Source organism: Muntiacus reevesi, chromosome 8 (assembly GCF_963930625.1).
Source record: "Muntiacus reevesi chromosome 8, mMunRee1.1, whole genome shotgun sequence".
Taxonomy (NCBI): Eukaryota; Metazoa; Chordata; class Mammalia; order Artiodactyla; family Cervidae; genus Muntiacus; species Muntiacus reevesi.
In genome coordinates this window covers 50,013,334-50,040,148 of record NC_089256.1, presented here as the reverse complement: position 1 = coordinate 50,040,148, position 26,815 = coordinate 50,013,334, and the positions used below count along the sequence as shown (strand labels likewise).

Genomic DNA, 26,815 nt, shown 5'->3' with positions numbered 1-26,815 from the left:
AGCTGCGCCATGCGGGGTCCCAGCGTGGCCCTGTGGCTCTTCCTGACTCTGCGCACTGGTGAGACCCCGCCGCCCGGCCCTGGGAGGCGGAGCTGGGGCGGGGGTCCTGGGTTCTCCAGCCACAACCCCCACCCCCAGCCACAGGAGGGTCTCGCGGGCTGAAAAGTGTGTCCTGAACCTTGTTTCCCAGGGAAGAGGGGAGACGTAGAAAGGCGCGAAGGACGACAGAGGAGGGTACTAGCACTGCCCCGGCCAGACCAGGATATCTGGAAGGCTTCCTGGAGGAAGCGGTATTGAGCTGGGCATTGAAAAAGCGAAGGTAGCCAAGGAGAGGCACGGGCAGAGGCATGGAGGCGAGAGTCCTGGAATGCGGAGAGGAGGTCCGGAGAGTGAATGCTCTTGATGCCTAGGAAGCCCAGGGAGGGTCTAGGGGCCAGAGAGGCTCTACTTTTTCCGGAGGGAGGTGGGAGAAGACTCTGAGGGACTGGAGGGGAGGAGGCGAGAGATACTGCCCTGGAGACTGCTCCAGGGTGCCCAGCATGGACAGAGGAGGGGGTGCAGGCAGGGTCTTCTCCTTTGGCAGGCCACTCGCAAGGGAGTCAGGATCCTTGACGCTGAGACTTGAGGCAGGACCTCCCAGGGAGCTGCCTGGCTGCCTGCAGGGATAGCGGCGCAGAGGCTGGTGAAAGGATGGCTTCAAGCCACCGCTCTGACCATCAGTACAGAAAATGGACCTGCCACTCCAGTCCGGGCCAGCAGTTGCTAGGTCTACCAGGGTGCAGCTTTGGAGCACTGGAGAGGGGAGAGCAGTTCTACATCCCTGGGGTGGAGCTGGAGGAGGCCAAGAGGGGCAGAAGGGAGACTGGAGGAATCTGCAGTCTTCACCCTTGGAGTAGGGATGGGAAGCACAGACTGCCTTGGGAGGGTCCCTGCCTGGTGGAAATGGACCCAAAGCCTCAGGGCAGGTCTGGCTAGGAGGGTGATTAGTGGAGGAAACTCCCTACTGGGCCCCTAGACTGGGGGCTCTCTAGAACTCTGACCTGGTCAGATCCCAGGACCCAAGAGGGTCCCCACCAGAGCAGGGGCCTAAATGGAAGTTAACTGAAGACCCTGTATCCTGACTCTCTACAGAGGTTTACTTCTAGTGCAGAAGGTATTGCCCTCATCTGCTTTCTCAGATAATAAAACAGGCTCAGAGAGGTCAAATAAGTTGTCACGGAAGAGGAACTTGAGGCCAACCTGCTCACTCCCCTCCCTCCCCTTGTCAGGTGCCTGGAGCTTTGCCCACAGAGGGTGGGTCTGCAGTGGATGTAACCACCGATGTCTCCTCAGGGGGCAGCCATGACCATTTCCTGGTCTCACGCCCTAGTTCATTATGGGGGCCAGGAGCACTGCTGAGGGAGAGAACCCAGTCCAGCACTCTCTTGCTAGAGGACACAAAGACTCAAGAGGGGCAGGAACCAGCCAGTGCTCCTTCCATCCGCCAGGCTGTGCTCCAGGCCGGGGAGGGGTGGGTGAGGAAAACCCGGCTGCTATACTGGGAGACCCTCCTTGGCCAATGCAAAGGGCCAGATGTCTGCCCCTAGGCAAGTGCAGGGGATGCATGGCCCACACAGGCTTTACAGGTGAGCCCAGCCCCTTCCCGGGATGCAACACCTCTTTGTGTCCTAGCACCCCACAGTGGGAGGGCAGGGCTGTGGTGAGGACTGGCTATTTGTGCTGAGGGGTCCCAGAGTGGGCTGGGGCTGCAGGGCCCCGGCCTCACTGTCCCCCACCCAACCCCAGTGCTTGGCGGGATGGAGGTGCGGTGGTGCACCATCTCAGACGCGGAGCAGCAGAAATGCAGTGACATGAGCAAGGCCTTCCAGCAAGCGGGCATCCAGCCCTCTGTCCTGTGCGTCCAGGGCACCTCCGCCGACCACTGCATCCAGCTCATCACGGTGAGTCCTCTCCCTTCCGTTCTGCCCAGACAAGAGGGCTGTGACTCAGGAGGGAGCACACAACAGCCTCATTCACTGGGAAAAGTTCCCAAGTCCCCCTGCCAGGGCCGGGCGATAGAACCGCCTGAGTTTCCCTGGCAACAAGGGCCAGCCTGTTTCCTGCCGAGGAGGCGCAGGCCAGGCGCTGGGAGGCCCCGGGAGGGCCCTGCTCAGGCACGGGTGGGGAAAGGTGACTGAGGGGCAGAGTTTCCTCACACAGAGCCCTTCTACATGGGGGACACGACCTGCCCCGCTCAGGGGAGCCCGTACAACAGACCATTCGGTGGCCCACAGCAGTTTCTCCCCCCTCCCTGGAGTTTTCTAGAACAGGGCTTGTGTCTTTTCTGGGGCAGTGGTCCTGGGTGGGTGTGTGGGGAGTGGGAGGGATTTCGTGAGTGGTGGGAGGCCTGCTAACTAGCACTGACAGTTAAGAGGCAGGACTTTAGTGCAGGATAAGGTGTGGAGGGAAACACTGGGGAGAGGAACGAGGGTCTCCCTTCCAGTTCACCCCGGGATACGCCCCCAGAGCGAATCCAGTCAGAGTCCATGTGGCCAGGGGCTTGGATCCACAGTAAGGGTGGAAACCAATTATGTTGAACCATCATTCTATCCATGACCCCATTTGTGTTTTTTAAAACAAAAAGGAATAAACTGAACTGAAGAGAGCATCTGTAGGATTCAACCTGCATCTTAGAGAGAAAACCCAGGAAACAGGTTAGCGGTGGAGACAAAGGGTGGAGAAACAGGAAAGCGAGGGACACTCACTCTTCACTAATTTTCATTCTGTGCTTATGTTTAGCTGTGTGCGTCTGTTATAGTGCTCAGGCTCTCAGTCGTGCCCGACTCTTTGCGACCCAGGCACTGTAGCCTGCCAGGCTCCTCCGTCCATGACACTTTCCAGGCAAGAGTCCTGGAGCAGGTTGCCATGCCCTTCTCTAGGGGATCTTCCCAGCCCAGGGATTGAACCCAGGTCCCCCTCATTGCAGGCGGATTCTTTACCATCTGAGCCACCAGAGTCCAATAAAATTAAAAATAATATAATTAGAAAAATAAGGTGAGCCCTTGGTCCTGCTGAGGGGAGACCCCTGGGCCCTGGCGGGGAGGGGCCTGCAAGGCTGAGCCAGGATGGGGCTTCTGGGCCAGATGGAAGGACTGTGTGCACCCCCAGGGCTATTCGGGCGCAGACTGGTGGGCATCCCTGAGCTCCTGGGTGAGCGGCCCGGGGGCCAGGCTGCACTGACCCACGTGTTCCCAGCAGGCCCAGGAGGCTGATGCCATCACTCTGGATGGAGGAGCCATTTACCAAGCGGGGAAGGAGCATGGCCTGAAGCCTGTGGTGGGCGAGGTGTACGACCAAGGTCAGAGGGCAAGTGGGAAGGGTGGCAGGAGAGAGGAGGTCGCTCAGCGGTGTGTCATTGCTGGACTCGGCCCGACCCCACACTCCCCGAGCTGGTTAGTGGTCCTGTCCCCAGAGTGTCATGCCCCTGAGACCTGGGGGTGCCGGAAACACAAAGGGCTGACCTGAGTTTGTTCTTCATGGGGGGCCCAGAAGCCCCCTGTCACCCATCAGCTCTTACTGAGGGGCTGCCCCATAGCTAGTGTAAGGCTGGGCGTGATAGCCAGATGAACAGGGCATCAGTGAGGCCCAGCTGCCTGCATCCCAGTGGCCTCTGTGAGATACAGTGGGGAGTGGGGACGGGCCAGACAGGAAGTGGTGACCAGGAGCTGCAGAGCCCAACAGACCATGAAGGAACCCTGGTTCTGCCCTTGCTGTCTGTGTGCCCCTGACACATGGGTGCAGTCAGCAATGTGGGTCCTGCACGCACACCACACCTGCCTCTGGCTCAGCCTGTCCAGCGCCTCTAGTCTCTCCAAGCCCAGCTCAGCTGTCCCCACCAAAGAGCTCCCCTGGGCCCTCCCACCCCTGCAAAGGCCGCTCCTTCCCGTTTTTCAGAGCACTCGCTCACTCCACAAGGTCCTGTCCCCTCTGTCCGTCTTCTCTGTCCTCAGCACAGCGAGTCCCCTGAGGCGGGCCTGGTCCGCATCCTTGGATAGCCTCGGTGCCTGGTACCCAGCAGAGGGTCTCACTTGGTCACTCGATAACCGTCAGAGGACAAAAACCAGCCAGCCTTTCCACTCAATGGCCAGGAACAGCCCTGTCTCGTGGGTCCCAGACGCAGCTCTTCCTCTTTTAATTAATTCAACACATTCATTGAGCACCTCTATGCCAGTCATGAGCATAGGCCAGTAAACAAGACAGCCCGTTCCTGCTCACAGAGCAGGAGTCACATGGTAAATAAGCACCAAACGCTTCAGTTACAGGTGTGCTGGGTGCTGTGAGCGCAGTAACGGCCATGCAGAAGATCAGGGCGATGGGAGACCTGCTGACATAGAGCAGCAGGACGGCTTCTCTGGAGACGGGAGCTCTGAGAAAGGCCCAGGGAAGAAAGAGCTTGGTGCGTTCAAGGAGCTAGAAAGGAAGGCCACGCTGGGGAGTCAGAGGGTGAGACCAGATGGGGCTCCTTAGATTGGCACAGGCCAGGCTCAGGTGCAGGAAATGACACCGGCTTGGTTTTCTCGAACATAACTTCAGTCTGATCACGGGCATCTCGCTGCCCCGGGCAGTCATGTGCGTGTCCATGTGTGTGTGCTGGGGTGCTCCCTGGTCATCGGACCCCATAAAGGAGTCATCCCTGTCTTGTCTGAATAGCCTCTTCCAGGCAACATTTGGTCCTGGGGACTCTTTTGCAAGGCTTAGACCCTTGCCTACCCACATGCACCCCATTCATCTGAGAGTCATCAAGTGACCAACCTGTGCTGGGACTGAGGCTATACAAGGATGCAGACCAGGCCCATCTTAGGCGACTCACTGTGGCTATTTGGGATAACTCACTTGAGTGATTTGGGACCACATTGCTAGTGTTTCTCTTCCAGTCTTCCTATCCTCCCACCCCCGGCCCAGCACTGAGAAGTCGCTTTTTCTAATCTGGGGGAAGCCCCTGCTCTGCTCCTCCCAACCACCCTTATTCCCATAACAGGACACCATTCCCTCAGTTCCTTTAGGTTCTCCTAAGGGCCTATACTTTTGGAAAACAAAAGACTTACAGGCTACTTCTGCTTTTGGAAGACCTTGATGCGTGCAAATGTAGTGCCAGCTGGCTTGGGAAGGAAAAGGGGGAAATTAATGCATGAATTAACATCTCAGGATAATAGCTACCACCTGAGGCTGGCGGGGTCTTGTGATGACATGTGCGTTGCACCCACTTGCTATCTAGTACTAGAACACCGCACACGCATGCGTGAGCACATCCACACGCACCCTTCTCCCTCCTCCCTCCCGGGCAGGGTCCCAGCCTCTCTTGCAGCTTCTCCCTTGCCACCCTCACTACTCTCCTCTCCCCTCCTTCTAGAGATTGGTACCTCCTATTATGCCGTAGCTGTGGTCAAGAGGGGCTCCCAGGTGACCATCAACACCCTGAAAGGCATGAAGTCCTGCCACACGGGCATCAACCGGACGGTGGGCTGGAACGTGCCCGTGGGCTACCTGGTAGAGAGCGGCCGCCTCTCGGTGATGGGCTGTGATGTGCTCAGAGGTGAGGGCTTGGCCGCCAGGGGCTTCTCCCGCAAGGGTTCTGCATTTCCGTTCACAGGACTCCGTCTCCCCAGGCTCACCTTCATGGCACCCTTTAAGGAGCAGCACAGTCCCCCCTCCCCTGGGCCTTCGGGACACCCGGTCAGTGACATCACTCCCCCCTCTCCTGCTGGCCGGCCTGGTGTTGCACCACTTACATTCCTGGCTGGTCGGCTCCTCCAGGCGCTGGGCCCTCATCCCAGTTTCTAAAGCACAGCCAAGCGAAGGACCCACAAGGCCCACCCGCGGGAGACGGTGAATCGCCCAGGAGCGCCTCGCAATGCGGTAGACATGGTTGCTATTTTCATAAGTGTGCCATCAGCTTCACAGGGTCAGAAGCTGTATTTTTTCAGGACTCAAATGAGGCTTGTACCCAGGAAGCTCACACGTGGCTAATCAGAGCCCCACATTGATTCACGCGTGGTGAGAATAGGGTTGTCCTGCAGACGAAATGTGCCCCCGAGAGTTGAGTGAGGGCAGGGGGTCCTGGGGAGCCTGGCCGGGAGCCCAGAGCCCTGGTTCTCATGCTTCAGGCTTCTTTTCCCAGTCAGCCGCTGGCCATTGTGCTGTGTCAATCTGAGGTGGCCTCCGACGCATCACAACTACATTTTTATCAAACTTCCTTCTTTCGGACTATAGCACACCTCAGACAGAGTTTCGGGTGTCCCCAAACCCTGTGTCCCTGAGCAGGCTGCCTCCCGGTTTGTCTGCACCGGGGCGAGCACGTCGTCTTTCAAAGCCCAGACTTTTCTGTGGGGACACATGAGTGAAAACCTTGGCTCAGCATGGCCTGCCCTCAGAATGATTACACAATGAACTTCACTCTCCTCCCCTGCAAAATGGGGAGGTTAAGACTTACTACAGTGCTGTGGTTTGGAGGACTGAGATCATGCACACAGTGTCTTTGCAGAACACACAGGGTCTGCGCTCGCTGCTGGGAGCTCTGTTACTATGAGCTCAACTTCCATACCTCCCGGTGGGCTTCTCACAGTGCGCACACACACACACACACACACACACACACACACTACACACGTGCATGCTACCTCCGCCTGCATACACATATACACAGCTACGCTGCCCCCACAGAGCGCCATGCGTAAGAACCTGAAAGCCATGTCCTCTCAAATGGTGACCAGGGGTGGGAGGTTTACCAGCCACTTGGCCCATTTATTAAATATCTACTGCACTGTGAGGATGCAGAAAGACCAAGAAAGGAACCCACCTTGGAAGACCTTGGTTTAGCCAAGCACGATGCAACTGACCCAGTGTAGTACTGGCATTTGCTCACCCTACATGGTACTAGGGTGTAACTGGGCACAGGATAAATATTTGCCAAGAGGGTGGACTTAGGGCCCGGGTGCTTGAAGAGGCCCCCAAATCCTGCAGATCCTGACCCTCTTCATCAACTAGGCCTCCTTCTGATCAGATCCAGTTCCCCAGGTCTGCTCAGAGTCTGGAGAGTCCAGCTGGGTCCCCGGGGAGCCCAGCCCTCCTGACTACAGCCTGAGTGGCCCGAGCCCACCCTGGAGGATGGGGCGGGGGGTCTGATGCTGTGTGATTGACCCCCCCCTCTATCTTCTCCCACAGCTGTCAGTGACTATTTTGGGGGCAGCTGTGTCCCGGGGGCAGGAGAGACCAGTTACTCAGAGTCCCTCTGTCGCCTCTGCCGGGGCGACACCACTGGGGAAGGAGTGTGTGACAAGAGCCCCCTGGAGAGATACTACGACTACAGCGGGGCCTTCCGGTGAGAGGGGCTAGGGTGGGGCCACAAGCGCTGGGGAAAAACACCTCGTCATTGAGTGGGCCCCTAGGGGAGTGGTGATGTCAGCTGCATCTCATCAAAGCACCCTTTATATAGTTCATGTGCCTGGTTAGTTTAAAAACCTCAAACCAGAATATGCCAGACAGGATTTACTCATAAAATCAACATGTTTGGTATATTTAGAGAAGTAAGGGCTCAGAGAGAAGAAAATGGCAAAAATGGTCATTTGCCGCTCCCAGGTCCCCATTCTGGTGTCTGAGACCAGCAGAGAGGATGCTGGACTGGGCAGTGTGGCTGGGACCCCCAAGGCGTGAACTCAGGGCTGGCCTCTGCTCCTATTCAGGCTGGCCCTTTAAATCAGTGCTCCATGGAGACAAGAGTCTCTTAACTGCTTGTGGGGCCCTCCCATCTGTCTACAAAGGAGGAACCATGCCCGGTGGGGGCTGGCCTGGAAGCCTACTGGTTCCCTCTCTCCACCCTGGCTACAGTGTTTCCACCTGGAACCTGAGAGCTTGCTGGTGCCCCACACCCCAGGGTGGAATAGGGGAAATAAAGTTTGGGGCACAGAGGGAGAAATGATTCTTGGTCCTCCAAGTCAGAAACTCACCCACCCTGCCTCTCCTGGAGACATGCCCCAGTCCAGTCCCGACTTGTTTGCTGACTGTAGGGACCTGGGCTGCCCCTTCGTCCAGTGAACCTGACCTGCCTCCCTTCACTGGGCAGTGACAGATGGAGGATCCATAAAGTCCTGGGCCCTTCCACACAGGGTTGTTGGTGTGGTGTGAGAAGATCTAGCCCAATCCCCTGCCTCAGGACAGAGTCATCTTCAAAACATCCTGAGCGTTAAGGCTGCCGATGAAGCAGCTGCCCTTTGAGCACCTGCTCCTTTCAGGCCCCAAGCTCAGTTGCACAGAATCTACATGGATTATAAAGGATCTCTCTCTAGGGGAGCTGCTTCCTCATCCCTGCTTTAGAGGCAGTAGAGGTTAGGAAGGTTCCACAATTTGCCAAAGCCACACAGCCACATAGACTGGGGAACTAGAACCCAGGTTGCATGACTGTGAAACCCATGCCTGCCAAGACCCCACCCAGCACGGCCCAGGCCAGACCTCCCGAGGCGGAGGGTGGCAGCTGGACCCCAGCCTGCCTCATTGCTTCCACCTGCGCAGGTGCCTGGCAGAAGGGGCCGGGGACGTGGCCTTTGTGAAGCACAGCACAGTGCTGGAGAACACAGATGGTGAGTGGAAGGGCTGGCCCCAGCGGCGGGTTTCAGGCCCCATAAGCTCCCTGACCGAAAGAAAGAGCTGGTCTCACCAGTGGAGCTTAAACTGCTGTGTGCACAAGGGGGCTGGTGAGCAGCTTTGCCCTGCTCTGACACATATCTGGCCGTGGGCTCATTTTCCTTGTTAAGATTGGGTTCTGGTTTTGAAAAACAAGTTTATAAACCTCTGCACTAGCTGTCATCTACTGACCCCTTCCAGCCTTTGCTCCTTCTCCTGAAGAGCCATCCTTTTACCTCTCAGATGAGGACTTACTAAAGATGGGTTGGTGTTATGTGTTGATCCATTATACCACTGTCATTTAAGAATTTTTAGATTTTAAAATAATCGATCTTTAGAAGAATTGCAAGAATAATTCAAAAAACTTCCATTTAGTCTTCATCCAGATTCCAGCTCTGAGCATTTGCCACATGTATGTGTGTATGTGTGTGTGTTTCTGAACCATTTTAGAGTATGTTTGCTCACATCACACCCTTTAATACTTTAGTACATATCTCCTAAGAACAAGGTGTTGTAGACCTCACCACAGTGCAGTTATCAAATTCAGGAAATGTAGCATGGACATAACATCTTAAGTTATAATCCATATTCCAGATTCACTAATTGTCAATTCTGTCCTTTGCCACAGTTTTTTCAGACCAGGACCTGCTCTAGGATCCTGCATGGTATTTAGTTGTTAGGTTGCTTTAGTTTTCCTTAACTTCAAATAGTTTCTCAATTTTTCTTTGTTTTTAGTGACATTTTTGAAGAGTCAGGCCAGTTATTTTATAGAATGTACTCTAATTTGGATTTGCCTAAGAATCTTTTATTTTTTTTAATTGAAGTATAATTTATGTACAGTAAAATGCACCCTTTTTGAAGTACTGTTCTGAGTTTTGCTAAAAATACACTGTTGTATAATCACCACCACCACAATCAAGATAGTGACTGTAGAGACTTCCCTGGTGACCCAGTGGCTAAGACTGCGGTCTTATTGCAGGGGCCACAGGTTCGATCCCTAGTCAGGGAACTAGGTCCCACATGCCACAACTGAGAGCTGGCTCAGTGTAAACAAATAAAATAGCATAAGTAAATAAATAAAATGTATGTTAAAAAAAGATAGTGACTGTGGCAGCCCTTTCACCTCAAAGTTCCATCATACCACTTTCTGGTCAGTCCCTCCCAACCCCTTCCCTGATGGCTATCAATCAACCTTTGTCTCTACAGTTTTTCATGTTCCATCATGTCTGATCATTGTCTTCTTTTTAAAAAATCACTGTCCCTTTTTTTATTGTTATTATTTCCCTTTAAATTAGAAGGTCCATAATGTCGTCTGACATTCATGGAGGCAAATAGCATGAACCAGATTCAAGAGAAAAATGATCTGAAAAAAAGACATAGGATTGTCCCCAGAGCACGACAGTCCTATAATGAATCAAGCAAACAAGAATTTGGGAGGTGGAGAAAGAATTAAGGATGTTCAGTTCCGTTCATTCACTCATTCATGTCCAACTCTTTGTGACCCCATGAACCGCAGCGTGCCAGGCCTCCCTGTCCATCACCAACTCCCAGAGTCCACCCAAACCCATGTCCATCGAGTCGCTGATGCCATCCAATCATCTCATCCTCTGTCATCCCCTTCTCCTCCTGCTCTCAATCTTTCCCAGCATCAGGGTCATTTCAAATGAGTCAGCTCTTTGCATCAGGTGGCCAAAGTACTGGAGTTTCAGCTTCAGCATCAGTCCTTCCAAAGATCACCCAGGACTGATCCTTAAGATGTACTGGTTGGATTTCCTTGCAGTCCAAGGGACTCTCAAGAGTTTTCTCCAACACCACAGTTCAAAAGCAGCAATTCTTCTGTGCTCAGCTTTCTTTATAGTCCAACTCTCACATCCATACATGATCACTGGAAAAAACCATAGCCTTGACTAGACGGACCTTTGTTGGCAAAGTAATGTCTCTGCTTTTTAATATGCTGCCTAGGTTGGTCATAACTTTCCTTCCAAGGCGTAAGTGTCTTTTAATATCATGGCTGCAATCACCATCTGCAGTGATTTTGGAGCCCAGGAAAATAAAGTCAGCCACTGCTTCCACTGTTTCCCCATCTATTTGCCATGAAGTGATGGGACCAGATGCCATGATCTTAGTTTTCTGAATGTTGAGCTTTAAGCCAACTTTTTCACTCTCCTCTTTCACCTTCATCAAGAGGCTCTTTAGTTCTTCACTTTCTGCCATAAGGGTGGTGTCATCTGCATATCTGAGATTATTGATATTTCTCCTGGCAATCTTGATTCCAGCTTGTGCTTCTTCCAGCCCAGCGTTTCTCATGATGTACTCTGCATATAAGTTAAATAAGCAGGGTGACAATATACAGCCTTGACGTACTCCTTTTCCTATTTGGAACCAGTCTGTTGTTCCATGTCCAGTTCTAACTGTTCCTTCCTGACTTGCATACAGGTTTCTCAAGAGGCAGGTCACGTGGTCTGGTATTCCTATCTCTTTCAGAATTTTCCACAGTTTATTGTGATTCACACATTCAAAGGCTTTGGCATACTCAATAAAGCAGAAATAGATGTTTTTCTGGAAATCTCTTGCTTTTTCGATGATCCAACGGATGTTGGCAATTTGATCTCTGGTTCCTCTCCCTTTTCTAAAACCAGCTTGAACATCTGGAAGTTCACGGTTCATGTATTGCTGAAGCCTGGCATTAGGGATGTATTGGGTTATAATTATTTAAAATTTTGATAATAATCTAAGGAAATCTAAGAAAGTAATTATTTAAAGAGTTGTCTGTAAAGATTGCAACAAGATTGGTAAGAGCAAAAGAGTGGTATTGACATAAATGTGCAAAGTAGTGAAGTGATATGGCTTTAATTGTCCCTAGTGAAGGAAAACAGGAGTGGCAGATTGAAATACCCAAATGATGCATTTGTCTCGGGGGAGGGCCAAGTGATCCCCCAGAATTCTATTACAAAGGTTTTGCAGCAGTTTAAAAATAGAGGAAAGTTGAGGAGTGGGGAGAGAATGACACTGAGTAATTGTTGAGAGTGCTATAAATTATCATGCAGTCATTAAAAATGACCTTTATGGAGTTTTCCAAACTATTACTTTCTTGGTTTTTTGGTTTGTTTTTAAATAGCTTTAGAGTGAATAGAGTGTTCATGATCACACAAATTATCTTTTTCCCTCCTATTATCTAGCAACGGTTTATCCTCCTCATTTTAAAATTTATAAGTCATTAAAATATTGTTATGTAGGGCCATCTGTGGTATATTTTATTGTATGAGTTACAACCCTTAAAATTAGTCTTATTAATATGCCTGTTTGGTATTGATTTTCAGTCTTATAAATGAGTTTTATGGAAAGCTTCCAGTAATGTGGAAAAATATTTTTAAATAAGTGAAAAAAAATAGGATGTAAAATTGCCTACCATGTATGGCTTTAACCATATTTTAAATGGTTAGAGGATAGAATAGAAAAAAGAATATGGAGGAAAAATACCAAAATATTAATAGCTGGAGTTGTGGGTGAAGCTTCGAGAATTTGCCCTCTTCTCTTTGGGCCACAGTTCTGGAAAACTATGTCAGGGTTTGTTTCCACCATTGCCTTTTGCTCAGAACTAAATTTAGTGCCAGATGGCAGTGGTTAACTCCTGATATGTTTCTCTCTCATCCTCAGTTTCTCTTACTTTCTTATTCTTTTTGTCTTTAACAAGCAGTTCTGTTTATATGTGTTATTTTATTGTCAGATATCTCAAATCCATTTTATTAGAAATTGGTGACAAATTTAAAATGTAAGTAAATAAGCACCTCTATAGAGACACCTGATTTTATACAGTGCAGCCACCAAGCTCCTCTTGATTCTGAATTCTGGTTTCTCACCTCCTGGTATGATTCTGGGTTCTCACTTCTTGATGTGGTCCTGGTTCTCACTTCTTGTAAGGCTTGCCTTTCACTGTGTGTCTGTTGTCCGTGACACCCTAGGCTCTCCCCAGGCCCCCTCCCAAGGGTCCTCAACAAGCCCCACTCAGGATAGGAGTTGGCTTATGACAGGATTCCCATCTTCCCAGGGAAAACCCTGCCCTCCTGGGGCCAGGCACTGCTGTCAGAGGACTTTGAGCTGCTGTGCCGGGATGGCACCCGGGCTGATGTCACCGAATGGAGGCGATGCCACCTGGCTCGGGTACCAGCTCACGCCGTGGTGGTCCGGGCCGACACAGATGGAGGCCTCATCTTCCGGCTGCTCAACGAAGGCCAGGTGAGTTCAGGGCACCCCACACAGCTTCTTGGGGTGGCGGGACCTTCTCGTCTTTCACCAGGGTGGGGGCTCAGAGCCATCCCGGGGCTGCACCAGCCAGACCAGGGGCAGGACCCAGAGGCAGAACATATGAGCAAATAAACAAAATGACAAAACCAATAAATGTCAAAGTACACCATTAATTAAATGTGGTGAATAGTGTTTTACTGATACCGCTGCACAGAAGAGCAGCAAGCTTCTGCCACAGGCCACACCAGCTTAGTTAGTTTGGTTCATCCCTGCCACTGAGCTCAGCCCACTGCTTGTGCTCAGCACCACTGCACACCTGGGCCTTGAGCCATGTGTTCAGTCAGCTGAGTATGAACAGGCAGAATGCGCTGGGGAGCACAGGGAAGGAGAAGGAGAGAGATCGTGTGGTCCTCAGAGTGGGTGCCTGGCCTGCAGGCACAGGAAGAAGGAAGTGGGAGCTGAACTAGGAAGAAAGGATTCTCCCCACAGTACATCATCAGCCCCCACCCCTGCCCCTTGACACACAGCGTCTGTTCAGCCATGAGGGTAGCAGCTTCCACATGTTCAGCTCTGAGGCCTATGGCCAGAAGAACCTGCTTTTCAAGGACTCCACCTCCGAGCTGGTGCCCATCGCCACGCAGACCTATGAGGCATGGCTGGGCCGTGAATACCTGCATGCCATGAAGGGTCTCCTCTGTGACCCCAACCGTAAGTCTACCTTTCTCTTCTCTCGCTGGCCCCAGCCTGTCTATGGGTATGGTCAGGCTTGCTTGAGAGGTGGCCAGAGGAGGACACACACCCCAGGAGGTGTGTGTGCTTCTTGGCCTCAATGGGAACCTGTTGCTTCCACCTCCCTGCCTCTCATGGTTGGGGAAGAAGCATCTCTGGAGTCAAATGGCAGCACTGTACCCTGGAAACCCTACCTGCTCTGGGGGTTGGGATCTAGAACCCCAGGGTCTGTCTTGGGAAGGGTCTCTTTGCCTCTCCACCCAGTTATCAAGTCCTGTCTTTCTCCCTCCACTGTGCCTTTCTCCTCCCAGAATGCCTCACTCCTTCCCATTCTCCCATAGTGCCTTTCTCCTCCCAGAATGCCTCACTCCTTCCCATCCTCCCACAGTGCCTCACTCCTCCCACAGTGCCTCACTCCTCCTCCTCACCATGTGGCCATGGCCCTAGTTCTGGCACTGTTTCTCACCTGGACCCTCACAGTAGTCTGTCAATGACTTCATGCCTCTAGCCCCCACCCCATGTATCTACCACCTACAGCCAGAGAGATGCTGTGTTAGATACATGGCAGACCTGATCTGCCTCAAGCCTTCTCACAGCCTCCCAGAGGAGGGATTCCATCCTCCTCTTTCTGGGTAAGGAAACAGGATCAGATGGAGAAATAACTTACCCTTATAGCTAACCATGGAAAGAAAGGGCCAGAATTTCTCTTGGGTCTGATTCCAGGCTCTTACTGCTGAGGGCCAGCCCCTGATGCAGGCCAGTGTGATCACATGCTTACACCCACACAGGGCTGCCCCACTACCTGCGCTGGTGTGTGCTGTCCACGCCCGAGATCCAGAAATGTGGAGACATGGCTGTGGCCTTCAGCCGGCAGAGGCTCAAGCCAGAGATCCAGTGTGTGTCAGCCGAGTCCCCACAGCAGTGCATGGAACAAATCCAGGTGGGAGCTGCATCCAGAGGGCAGAGCGGGCCAGGTGGGCAGGCAGTGGCAGTGCCTGGGATGGTCCTTACTGGCCCTCCCTCTGCCTGACTGGTCTGGAGGATACAGGGCAGCCTGAGGAGAAGAAAGTCTTCTATGACTATGCCACAGAGAAAGAGGAGGAGGAAGTTGCCACAGGAAGTTGCCCCTTGGCAGGGGGTGGGGGGGCAGGGAGAAGGGGGCTGTTTCCCTTGGGGACTCCTCCCTGCTGAGCAGGTGGGCCAGAAGCAGAAGGACCATGAGACTTGGCACTGATGACCCTGTGACCTTGGGCAAGTCCTTTTCCCTTTCTGAATCTCAGTTTCCCCTTGTGCACTTTGGGGGTGGGCATTGGATCATCATTTATTAAACTGCAATGCAGTCAGAAATACATTTTACATCACAATCTAGCACACAAAAAAAGTTTTCTTTCAGAGATAAACCTGTAAAAATATATATTCCCTATAGAGAGGTATGAAACCAAACAGTGCTTATCTTTACTAAGTACAATGTGTGCTAATAGTTTCTGTATATCTTATCCTAGCCTTATTTTTTTGAGCTTATCATGGCCCATTAAATTGATTAAGCCTTCATTTATATGCCTGCCACCTGTAGTTAAAAGCACTGACCCTGGTCTTGAGACCCATTCTGCTCTGTCCTGCCTTGCTTCTCTGACTGGAGACTGAGGCCAGGAGTGGGAAGCAGCCCCGTGGCCCTGCAGTCAGGGCTGAGGTCCTACTGTGGTCACAGGGGTCTCCTCTGCTCCAGGACTGCTTCCCTCCTGTTTTTTAAGATCAACTAGGGTGGGGCCTGATGGTGAGGAGCCCTTTTCAAGGTGGTCCCCGAGTGCAGGCCAAGTCACATGCCCTGGGGTGTCCACCCTGCCCCAGCCAGGCAGCACATCGACTTGAGAAGAGGCAAGCGGACAGGAATGACACGAGGCCAGGATTGTGACACTAACACTCTCATAAGCACTCACTTCCCATGTACCCCGCACTGTGCTAAGCTTCACGTGGGTGACCCCAGTTAATCCTCACGACGACACTTGTGGGGTGGGTATGATTACTATCAGAGGTGGAGAATGAGGCTAGGGGAGGCTGAGGAAGTAACTTGCTCCAGGACACCCAGGTCAAGGGTAGGGGAGCCTCTCTCCCCAGAGGTTGCCTGGAGCCTGATATAGTACTGAGGGAGGGAAGGCCAGCTGGAATTGAGGAAGGGAAATTCAGGGGTGGGGACTCTTCTTTTCCGAGTCGTGGGCAGGCTGTCCTGCGGAGGAGTGGCTGGTTCCAGGGGCACCAGACCAGGCAGAGCTGCAGGGAGATGCAGCTCTCACCAGGCACAATTCCTCTCTCCATCTGAGCTCACAGAGGGCCATGGGAGGAAAGGACTGGCATTAGGGGGGTCCTGAGAACCCCAGCAAAAGGCTCAGAGATCCTCAGTTCTAAGGCTGTCAGAGATGATGTCCAGTATAGCTCTAATATCGATTTCTTGCCTGACCACAGTGACTTAGGCAAGCAGGGGTCAGCTGGCCCGGGCCCTGGGCTGTGGGTTAGGGTCTGGGTTCCTCCTCAGCATCATGATGGGTAGAAGGTCTAGATGGGAGGGAAAGGGTCCCCCAGAGAGGCCCTCCTAGGCTCAGAATATCAGCATCACTGCCTTTATTCTGTCATCATAACGTCACGCCTCAGCCCTGGACCATGGGGGGCACCTTCCTGAGGTCCCAGTGTCCCCTCTCTCCCTGGGCCCCACCTGCTTCCTTGGGGTATGGCTTGATTATCAGTTAATCTCTCTGCAGGGTCTGAGGAGCCACCTGTCCAGAGGCTTCAGAATGGACAAGTGGGGATGGGGCACAGGTGACCAGAGAGCTCTAGAGGTCTCTGAGGGGGGGCGGACCTGGGCTACTCCTGAGGCAGGGCTCTATCCCTCAACCCTGGAGCCTCCTCCCATAGACCCTGAGACTGTCTTCTTTTCAGACCTGGCTCGTTCACCCATTCACGCACACATTTGAGAAGTGTGTAATGCACTCATGCTGTGTGCCAGTCCTTGGCCAGGTTCTGGGGATGCAGTTCAATGCCCAGGTTTCTGAGGCTGGCAAGCCATGGGGAGACCCACATGGAGCACGAGAGCAGGTACTGTGCTAGGTTCTGCTCAAAACAGGGTCTGGCAACAGGAGACCCTCAGAAAACATTTGCTTCAAGATTGAGAGACACCCATGAATGGGAATGCTGATACTGGATGGTTTCAGGTCTCTGGTCCTCCAAGCATCCCTACAAGGAGAGGAAGGGGCAGATGGGGCAGGAATGGGTTCCCAGGGGAAGGGAGCCTGAGGCCAGAGTTCCTGAGAGACCCAGCTTTGGCACCTGTCAGATCCCAACACCCAGAGCTGTCTGGGGACCCACCTCAGCTTGACCACTCTTTCTGTCTCCTCTGCAGGCTGGGCAAATTGATGCTGTGACCCTAAAGGGCGAGGACATTTACACAGCAGGGAAGACATATGGCCTGGTTCCAGCAGCCGGGGAGCACTATGCCCGTGAGTGCAGGTGCCAGGCCACTGGCCTCAGTATGGAGCTGGTTGATTTTTTTTTTTTTTTATAAAAACTTCTCTAAAAGAGTCTTTCTCCCAGTTGCTGTCTGTCACAGGCAAACCACTGGCCCCAGGCACAGTGTACCCACCCAGTCACTGGAAGTCTGGCAGGCTTTGGCGAACTTTCTCTGAAGGGTCAGAGAGTAAACACTTCAGGCTCTGCAGGCCACATACAGACTCTGCTGCATGTTCTTTTTTTAAACAACGCTTTAAAAATATAAAAATTATTTTTAGCTTGCATCCCAGGCTGTACAAAAACAGGCTGAGTAATTTGCCAGGGTCTGAACTAGAAAGCCTCCTTGGCCTCTTCCATCCAGACCATGTGGCTAATGGCAGGTGGCCCGGGACCCACGTTCCTGTCAGCTCATGAGCACCTTTTCAATGGCTGGGGCCCAGGTGCTCTGTCTCTAGGTCTACTGAACTCAGGTCCATTCCACTTGGACATGAGAACTCTCTCATCTTAGGGATAGTGCATCTGCATCCTCAGCTATGCCTCCAGTTTTCTCCCAGGAGGTGAGAAAAATACCTCCTGAGTGTAAGGAAAGAAAGAAATTCTTCTGGAATTTCAGCAGTTGGAGCTGCTGAAAAGTGGAACCCCATAGGCTGCCCCTCAGCAATGAGGGGACACGCAGAGGTTTCGCTGCCAGATACATTCTCTGAACACCCACCTGGCTCTTGGCCTGGGCGCTCTTGAGCCCGGGCAGCCAGGGTCTGACAGCAGTGGGGAGCAGTGTGTGGGGCCAGAGCCACTGCTCTGAGGTCAAAGCAACTGGAGGGAACAAATTGGAGGGAACAGACTGCAGGCTCTGGCCCTGGCTCTTGCTCAGCCGAGGCCACTAAGCACAGATGAAGGGCCTCACTGGCGTCCCTTCCCCCAGCGGAGGACAGGAGTAACTCGTACTTCGTGGTGGCCGTGGTGAAGCGGAACAGCTCCTACGCCTTCACCCTGGATGAGCTGCGGGGCAAGCGCTCCTGCCACCCGGCCTTCGGCAGCCCCACGGGCTGGGACATCCCTGTGGGCGCCCTCGTGCAGAGGGGCTTCATCCGGCCCAGGGACTGCGACGTCCTCACAGGTACCGCCCCCCACAGAGACACACACGTGCAAGCCCTTCTTGGGGGTTCACTGGGGTCAGGGCCAGTTCTGAGGGTTGAGGTCCTCTCCCAGCAGGACCCCAGAGAAGGCAGCCCCAGAGAAGTTTCCTCTTCCTCCTTGACGTGCCCCTTGCTCTCGGGAAGGTTGGGGAATATTCTTGGCCACACCCAGGACAATGGTGTCTGGTTCTGTGGAGGGTACCAGGGCCCCTACCTAGTTACTCAGAGTGGAATATTTCTGGGGGGGGGATGGGGAGCAGGCCAAGTGCATTGGCTCTAGGTAGGCCTGGCTCACACTGTCCTGTCTAGTCCAGTCACCGGGCATCTGGGGGACCTTGTTGGGAAGTGGCCAGCCATCTATATCAGTGCTGAAGAAGACACGTTTACCCAGCACCTACCATATGCCATAGGCTGGGCCCTCCCTGGGTGTTAAATCATGCACATTCATGGTGCGAGGAAGGCAGGAGGAAGCTGGCTGCACACACACCTCTGTCCCGGCTGGCACGTTGGAGGAAAATAACACATCTTTTTTCTAACCACCCACACAAGCACATGTAAGGTGTTAGGACTGGCTGCTCCCACTCCCAGACAGCTGGGCAGTTGCTCTGACTGGAACAGAAGAGTTTATGAGGTAGTGAGATCCCTGTCCCTGGGGGAGTTCAAGGGAAGGTGGGTTCTTCTACCAGAGGTTGTCAGTGAGGGTTCTCATATCTAGACAATCTCTGCATTCCCCCATCCCTGTGATCCTCACAGGAGGGGACGTGCTGCTCTGAGCTGGATGGGCGGGAGCAGATGGGTGTCCTTGAGCCATAGCGCCAGGCAAGGGGGGCAGATCTGCGGGGGAGCAATCGCCCTCTCTGCCGTAGCCCCTCAACACAGCCCTCTCCCTCTGCCCCAGCGGTGAGTGAGTTCTTCAGTGCCAGCTGCGTGCCAGTGAACAACCCCAAAAACTACCCCTCCTCACTGTGTGCACTCTGCGTGGGGGATGAGCAAGGCCGCAACAAGTGTGTGGGCAACAGCCAGGAGAGGTACTACGGCTACAGTGGCGCCTTCAGGTACCCGGAGGGCTGGGGCCGGATGGCGGGGGGGGGGGGGGGGGGGGTCCTGGGGCCAGGGGCCAGGATGGGACCTCCTGCCGATACCTGTCTTGACTTCTTGTGTGGCAGGTGCCTGGTTGAGAATGCAGGAGACGTTGCCTTCGTCAAGCACACGACGGTCTTTGACAATACAAATGGTATGTGTCAGCCCTGGGACATGACAGAGCCAGACTGGTAGGGCTCTTCCCCATCTCCAGCAGAATCTAGCACTAGATGTTGCTGGGATTGCAGGCCAAGTGGCAGCTGGGAAAGACTGAGTCTAGAAGGCTCTGCCCCTTGGGGAGCCCAAGGGCCAGACAGTAAGAACGGGCCTCAGGCTACACATCCAAGTGCACAGGTTACCTGACAGTCTATTTCTCTGGAAGCCAAATCCCCATTCTACCAAAATGGTAGACACTCAGTCAGCTTGGAGAAACCCCTTCCAGGGTGTTTACATGGCACCAAGGTGTGTGGATAGGGTGGCAGGGACCGCTCGCCCCAGGGTCATCAGTTCACATTAGCATCTTGTGTTTGTTCCTGAGGACGTCAATGCCATGTGCAGGGAAGTCACTCCGCAGCCCTGAGGTGCGTGAGGCAAGGCATGCCCCCCATTCACATCATAAGGTGGTGTTTTTCTCTGGAGTCACCTTCCTGGGCTCCTCTGGGGAGAAGAGGCCAGGACCTCTGCTCCAGGACCCCAAAGCCCCCACCTGAAGTTCTACTGTGCTGCAGGCCTGTACATCACCCCCCTGCCCCGTTCTGTTCTCCCTCTTTGGGGAATCTATGCATTTTGAAGACTGGAAACTATTTCCCTTCAACATTTTTTGTTTGCGTTTTCTGTATACCCTGCCTACACCCCAGACTTTGCAACCCCAAACACTGATAGCTAAGTCTTCTCCACTCTCTCCTAACACATCTCTTCCCAGGAACTCAGAGCAGAAAGGCAGAAGGCCTGAAGGGAGGTGGAGATTGGTGAAGGGAAAGCAAGACATGCAGGGAAAAAATATCAATCAATATTTCAAAACTCAGATCCCACCATGCCTATGAAAGTCACTAAGGCTGAAAACCAGTTGCCTCAACAGAGCTGGAAGGGTTCCAGGCCCTGTTGTCGTAACCCCCTCACCTGCCAACCACCCACCAACAGCTCTGGGGGTCATCCCCCAGAAGGAGGGAGTGGTGAGCCCTGCCTGGTCCCAGCCTGTGCCCTCTGTGTCCTGGGCTGGGGGTTCACGGAGGAGACGGGGCCCTTGCGAGGTTCACCTGCGGAGAGGAACCCAGTTCCCAGATCCACTCACTTTTTTCTCTCTACTCAAGGACCCACCTGGAGTTCCTCCTGGAGATAGAAAGGCAGTATATACTAAGTGATATACAAAGGCACAAAATAACATGATTCCTGAAAGTAGTGTTTGTCAGGAAGCCTTTGGACCAGTCACCTACATCAGAATTACTGAGTTACTGGTTTAAAATGCAGATTCCTGGGTCCCATTCTAGCCTACCTGATGAGATTCTTTGCAAGAAAGGGCATTTGAAATGGCCTCTTATAGATCAACAACACATGATGTTTTACTCCGTCTGGCTTGAGAACTTCAGCTGTTAGGGGAGAGTCCATTGTACCCTCAGGCCTGAGACCTATGACACACAGATGGGGTTCTTTGCCTGGGAGTGATTAAGAGCCTGTTCCTCCATCTGTAAAATGGGAGTGATTATATAGTTCACTGCTACATAGTATATGCTTCTTATTCCCTACAAATAACATTATAAGCCCAGCTGGGTTCTCTCACTCAGGTAATAGAGCAGAGCAGTTGAGAAACGAAGAGGGTTGGGGAGCAGGCCAGATATCACCACCCCTCCCCAGTCAAGGACTTGGGGTCCCTGAGGGAAGCAGTCTCTCTCTATCCTCTCCCTCCCTCTGCTTCATCCCTTCAGGCCACAGTTCCGAGCCCTGGGCTGCTGAGCTCATGTCGGAGGACTACGAGCTGCTGTGTCCCAACGGGGCCCGGGCCGAGGTGACCCAGTTTGCAGCCTGTAACCTGGCCCAGATACCTTCCCATGCAGTCATGGTCCGGCCGGACACCAACATCTTCGCTGTGTATGGCCTGCTGGACAAGGCCCAGGTGAGCGAGGGCAGGACCTGCCCCACTGGGCGGTTTGCGGGGCGGGGACGGTGACAGGGGCGAGCCAAGCCCCTGGGTCACCTCAGTCTACCTGGAGCAGACGGCAGGAGAAACTGAGGAAATTCTGGGGAGTTTCTCAGAAATTCTGTGAATGTCACTTAGTCAAGGCCATCCCTCTAACCACTGTCCCCTCTGCCTCCTGCATCATTAATTTTCCCTTCTCAGCCAGACCATTCCCACCAACATATAAACCTGCTCTTATTTCTACCATCCTGTAAAAACAAGTGAACCTTCTCTTGGTCTCACATCCCCTTATAACCATAACCCCACTCCCTTTTACAGCACAATTCCTTCACAGAGCCATCTCTAGTCTGGAGTCATCAATTCCTCCTTTCCTGATCTCCCTTAAGGATGGAGACTACTCCAGACAGGCCCCACCAGTGTGCTGAGACTGCCTTGATCAAGGTCTCACTGACCCATGCTGCTAAATCCTGTGGCTGTTTCTCAGTCCACGTCTCCCTGACCTCTCAGCAGCACTGGCTGCAGCTCCCTCTTTCAGAAGTTCATCACCCTCCTGAATGCAGTTTCCCCCTTGGCTTCCCAGGCCCCATGCCCCATGCCTACCCGGCTCTCCTGCTACCTCTCCAGCCTCTCCTCCATCTCCTTTGCTGGTTGTTCCTCATTTCCCTGGCTGGTAACCACTGGTGTGCCCCCAGGGTTCATCCTAAGCCCTCTTCTCCGTCAGCACCTATACCCCTATTGATCTCATCCAGCCCCAGGTCACTAACTACCATCCGTATACTGATGGCTGCTAAGTATACATCCTCAACCCTGCTTCAGTCTAACCCTTTACTCTCAAACATGCATCTTTGGCAGCTTCCTATTTGACATTTCCATTTCTAACAGGCATCTTGACTTGAACAAGTCAAAGTTGGACTCCTCTTTTTCCCTCTGTCTTCCCCACTTCAGTGAATAGCAGCCTCAGACTTCCCATTTCCTCAGGAGTCAGGTCAGACTCCTGTCTTCCTCTCATGCCCTACTTCCAGTCCATCAACAAATCCTATTGGTCACACTTTCAGAACACATCTGAAATTTGAACCCAGGCCATCTGACAATACTGCCCCATGTTCCAAACCTTCCCCTCTACACACCCCCAACCTGATGTAGACTGAAATTGACCTCATTTCCCTCCGTCAATAAGCACCACAGACTTGCAGAGGCAGCTGACCCTCCAGGCCGGTTCCTTACCTTGGAAGTGATGTTTAGTCTCATCTTTCCTATGGAATCCCTCTGTCTCAGGAGTTCTTAACTCTGGGTCTGTGGGCTTCCCCAAGAGTCCTGAAACCCTCTGAAGTGATGTGGGGGAAGAGCCCTGTTTGGATGTGCACTTTTCTGAGGAGAAGGCTGAGAGCTTTCATCAGATCCTCACGAGGATCCATGAGTCCCCCCAAAAGATCAATAGCCACCTTACTCTTTCTTTCCCCCTTGACCAGTATTTGAAGGCTGAAGTGGGCATTTGTCCATGTTCTTCTGGTGTGCTGTATGTATTCCTCATTTCTCACATCCCTTCTGGCCTTTTTACTGACTGTCTCAGGGCAGGAACCATAGCACATTCACCCTGAGAACCCTCAACAGGGAAGAAAACATCTCCTCAAGAACTTCTTGGGTGTGAGGAGGGTGGGTTAGTAAAGGATATTCAACTTACCTAGTACTTTCTTAGCACTGATATCAGAATGAATGGCTCTCTTATGAAATCATTTTGGTTGGGGATAAAGGATACCCATAAAAAAGAGTGAGGAAGCCTGGTAGAGAAGGATGAGGAATGCTGAGCAGACTTAGCAGACCCCTCAGTAATCTCATCCACATCCTCTCTCATTTCTGAGTCTTTCTTCCTGTGAAGGCTCAGGCTTCAATGTCCAAAAGCTGATTTAGTGTGAATGTTTCTGGATGGCTATCTTACTGTGGTGGCTCTGGTCATCTCGTACTCCACATCAGCTTTGGTGACAGAGGTCAATGAGTGATAGTTTTAAAGCAGAGTTTTGGCACCTGACTTTCCTTGCTCCTTGGTGCATAAAGCAATTAGTGGCAAGTGATACCCAGGTGACCATCTGTGAGCCCAGATGCAAAGCAGATCTGCTGTGTGCTTCCAGGACCTCTTTGGAGATGACCACAATAAGAATGGGTTCAAAATGTTCGACTCCTCCAGCTATCATGGCCAAGATCTGCTTTTCAAGGATGCCACCATCCGGGTAGTACCTGTGGGAGAGAAGACGACATACCGTGACTGGCTGGGCCCGGACTACGTGGTGGCTCTGGAAGGGATGCTGTCTCAGCAGTGCTCAGGCACAGGTAGGGCAGGCTGGCAGGGTCACACCCCACAGAAGAATGGGCACAATCCCCAAGCATCCTCCCAAGCCTTTCTCCCCAAACCTTGAGTGAACCAAAGGGTGCTCTGCGTCTTTGCAAACGATCAAGATGAAGTGCCCTGAGAGGGCCTGAACAGTTATAGCAGAAACACTGGCTGTGGAATCCAGACAGACCTGGATAATGAATATAAATGTTAAAAATAATCATCCAAAGAGGATTCAGGCAACTGCATAAATATACATGTAGTATAATTTTGAAAGAAATGAATATGTAAAGAAACCAGGGGAAAGAAAAATTGTAATAGGGTAGCAAGAGGGAGCCTAGAGTGAGTTTAGTACACAAAAATACGCTCCATCTAGTCCTGCACATGAGTGGCAGTGGGCCTACAAACACAGCTCCTTCAAGGCCCTAACTGTCTGTGTTTAATCCCTCAGCGACCACGGCCTCCAGGGTCTCCCTACTCCTACTGCTGCTCCCGCTGGCCCTCACGGCCAGCCTCCTCCAGCCCTGCCTCTGAAGCATCTCTGGGTCAGCCTTGCCCTCCTTTGGAATGGAAACCTATTCAGAAATCTCTCTAAATCAGGCTGTTCTCCTCAGTAAATCCGGTTAACACTGCTCAGAGAAAAAAATGTGTGATGGGAAAGGAAGCGTGAAAAAGCAGAGCTCCTCAGGGCTGCGATTCCGACTCTGAAGTTTCTGTGATTGCTTCAAAGTGGAATAAAGATGAATGTTAAAGCAAAGTGCCCCCAGCTGGGCTGAACGGGTCCCTCCTGCTGGAACCCAGCCTCTGCCTCCCAGGCACCACCTGTCCCTCCGCTACCTGAGGTGGCGCGCTGGCCCACCTCCAGTCACGCCCCACCCACAGGCTGGCACAGCCGCTTCCCTGCAGGTCTGCAGGCTCCCACCACACGGATCTTCACCAGCCTCGGGTTTGGAAAAGACCGGTTGCCAAGGAAACGGGCTGAACCTGAGCTTCCCACATGGCCCTCTCTGCTGGAACTCGCCCTGCTGAGCCGCCCAGGGGGGCCTGGTGAGATGACAGGCCTGCCGGCCCCTCCCTGCCGGTTCCCACCTCCTCCTCTGGGGAGTGGACACCGCACCCAGCACCTCCCGTCAGCCCCCGCTCCGTCTGTCCTCTGGACTCCCTGTTCCAGCCTCCCTCGTGAGGATACTGTGTGTCTGTCCACTGAGGCAGTACCTGATGAGGCGGGAGCCAGGCCCTCCAAGGAGGCAAAGCTTCTGGGCACTCACAGCCCTTTGTCCTTGCCTTCTGTGGCTTGGCATGGCCAGGACCGAAGGACCCCTGATTGTGCTGGGCTGGGGAGGCCAGGGCTGGACCCTAGGGATGAAGTCCTCAAGGGTCCTGGGGCAACGGAAATGCTTCTCAGAATTTTTACTAGGTAAGGGGCTTCATGCAGGGTTGGAGGTCTAAAATCTTGCCTAAATACCTGTCTGTGGTAAGAAGGGCAGGCCTCACAGAACAAAGCATGTTCTGTGTGCCCTGCCCTTTGGTGGTTCAGCCGCACCAGGCTCTGTCCTGGGGCTCGCCCCGTCAGCAGGAATCCCCACTCCTTGGTTTCCTCCTCTTAGGCTCCCTCACAGTTTATCCACTCCTGCCCTGCTGTGATGTCCACCACTCTGGAGCTACTCCTGTACCTCTGGCAACAGTGGTTTCCTCCAAATTAAAGGGTTCGGCCTTCGGGGCTGCCCAGTGATCTCCAGGCGCTCAAGTAGGGGGGTGTGCCTCTGAAGAGCTGGGGATGGGGAGATGCCATTCTGTTTGTCAAAAGAACCTCAGGCCACTGAGGGGCTGAGGGGTGTCCCGGCTCCTCAGGTGTGGACACAGGGTCTCTTCCTCCCAGCTGTCCTCTGACTGGGCCCGAGGGCCACTCATTTCAGAGGAAGCCTCCATCCTCCCCATCCCCTTCAAATCAGTGGAAAGTGCTGGGAGAGGGTCTCCATTATCATCATGGTTGTTTGGAGAGCAGGAAAAAGTTCCCCGAACTGCCAGCTCTTACTCTGAAATCTGCTCCCTTAAAAAAAGTGAAAAGAAGAAACGAGAGCAAGCCACCTTCGTCAGCAGACCGGGAGCCGCGTGGGCCTGGAGCTATTTGCATCTCCGTCTGCGGGGGCCTCGGGGATGCTGATGACAGGCTGGGCTCCCAGTGCTTCGCCCCCACCTGTGGGCGTGGGGATGGATCCCTTCCATCCTCAGCGGAGAAGGAGGCCGCTGGCAGTGTCCTGACCACTGTCACACCGTCCTGAGGAATCCTGGCCCCCGCCCCACTGTGAGGGGCCAGAAGAAGCCGGCCTCAGCTACCAACCCTGTACCCTCTTCTCTGAAGGAGCAAAATAATTCTTCTCTGACTTGATGATTGTTTGATTTCTTTTTCTTTTTTTTCCAAACGGAGATTTGTGCAGTGAGGAGTGTATTACCATGCGGCCATCCTGGGCCAGTGTGCTGCCCCGGGTGTGAGGCTGTACTGTGAGCCCCTCGGGGGTGTGACCTGCCTGAGTGCTGGGTGACTTCTGTCAGGTGACACCAACAGCCACCGCTTTGTTAGCACTCATAAAAGACATCGGTTTCTTCTTTTAAATAAAGCCAAACAACCCTGCACTGGCTGAGGCTTGGATTCTGATAGAAAACTGCTGATGATGGTTCACTTTTTTCTTCTTAGGTGGTCAGAGGTCTGCAAGCCCCAGGTCACCCCCCTACCTCCCAGAATGACAGATTCCACTCAGAACCACAGTCAGGAACCAGTCTGAGCCTCCAACCAGCGAAGCCCACAACTCCCTTCTCCAATACGGACTGGTTCTCTGGCTTCAGCCATCCCAGCACATCCCAGCTGCCTCCGTCCTCTTGGCCTCTTAGGCATCTGTTCCTCTGGGGACCAGGTGCAGAGCAGTGCAGTCTTCTCCACCACCCCCTGCCCTTTGTCTCCAAAATAAGTCACCGACACCGTTCCTTTGGCAAGCTGGCTGCTAACTCACTGGA

General features: G+C 53.1%; 1 protein-coding gene across 2 annotated transcripts; it reads left to right on the top strand.

Moving 5' to 3' along the window:
- Nucleotides 1–26,306, top strand: MELTF (melanotransferrin). Of its 2 annotated transcripts, none has more exons than XM_065942694.1 (16): nucleotides 1–58; nucleotides 1,786–1,940; nucleotides 3,238–3,337; nucleotides 5,390–5,572; nucleotides 7,201–7,357; nucleotides 8,545–8,612; nucleotides 12,704–12,891; nucleotides 13,428–13,608; nucleotides 14,418–14,569; nucleotides 17,021–17,117; nucleotides 18,050–18,244; nucleotides 19,162–19,318; nucleotides 19,430–19,497; nucleotides 21,266–21,453; nucleotides 23,604–23,802; nucleotides 24,255–26,306. In XM_065942694.1, exons 1-16 carry the CDS (start codon nucleotides 10–12, stop codon nucleotides 24,335–24,337), a joined length of 2,220 nt encoding a protein of 739 aa, XP_065798766.1. In that variant the 5' UTR covers nucleotides 1–9; the 3' UTR covers nucleotides 24,338–26,306. The 2 variants fall into 2 exon arrangements, with proteins under 2 accessions (XP_065798766.1, XP_065798765.1); XM_065942693.1 differs by having other exon boundaries at nucleotides 3,235–3,337.
- Nucleotides 26,307–26,815: the final 509 nt, after the last annotated feature.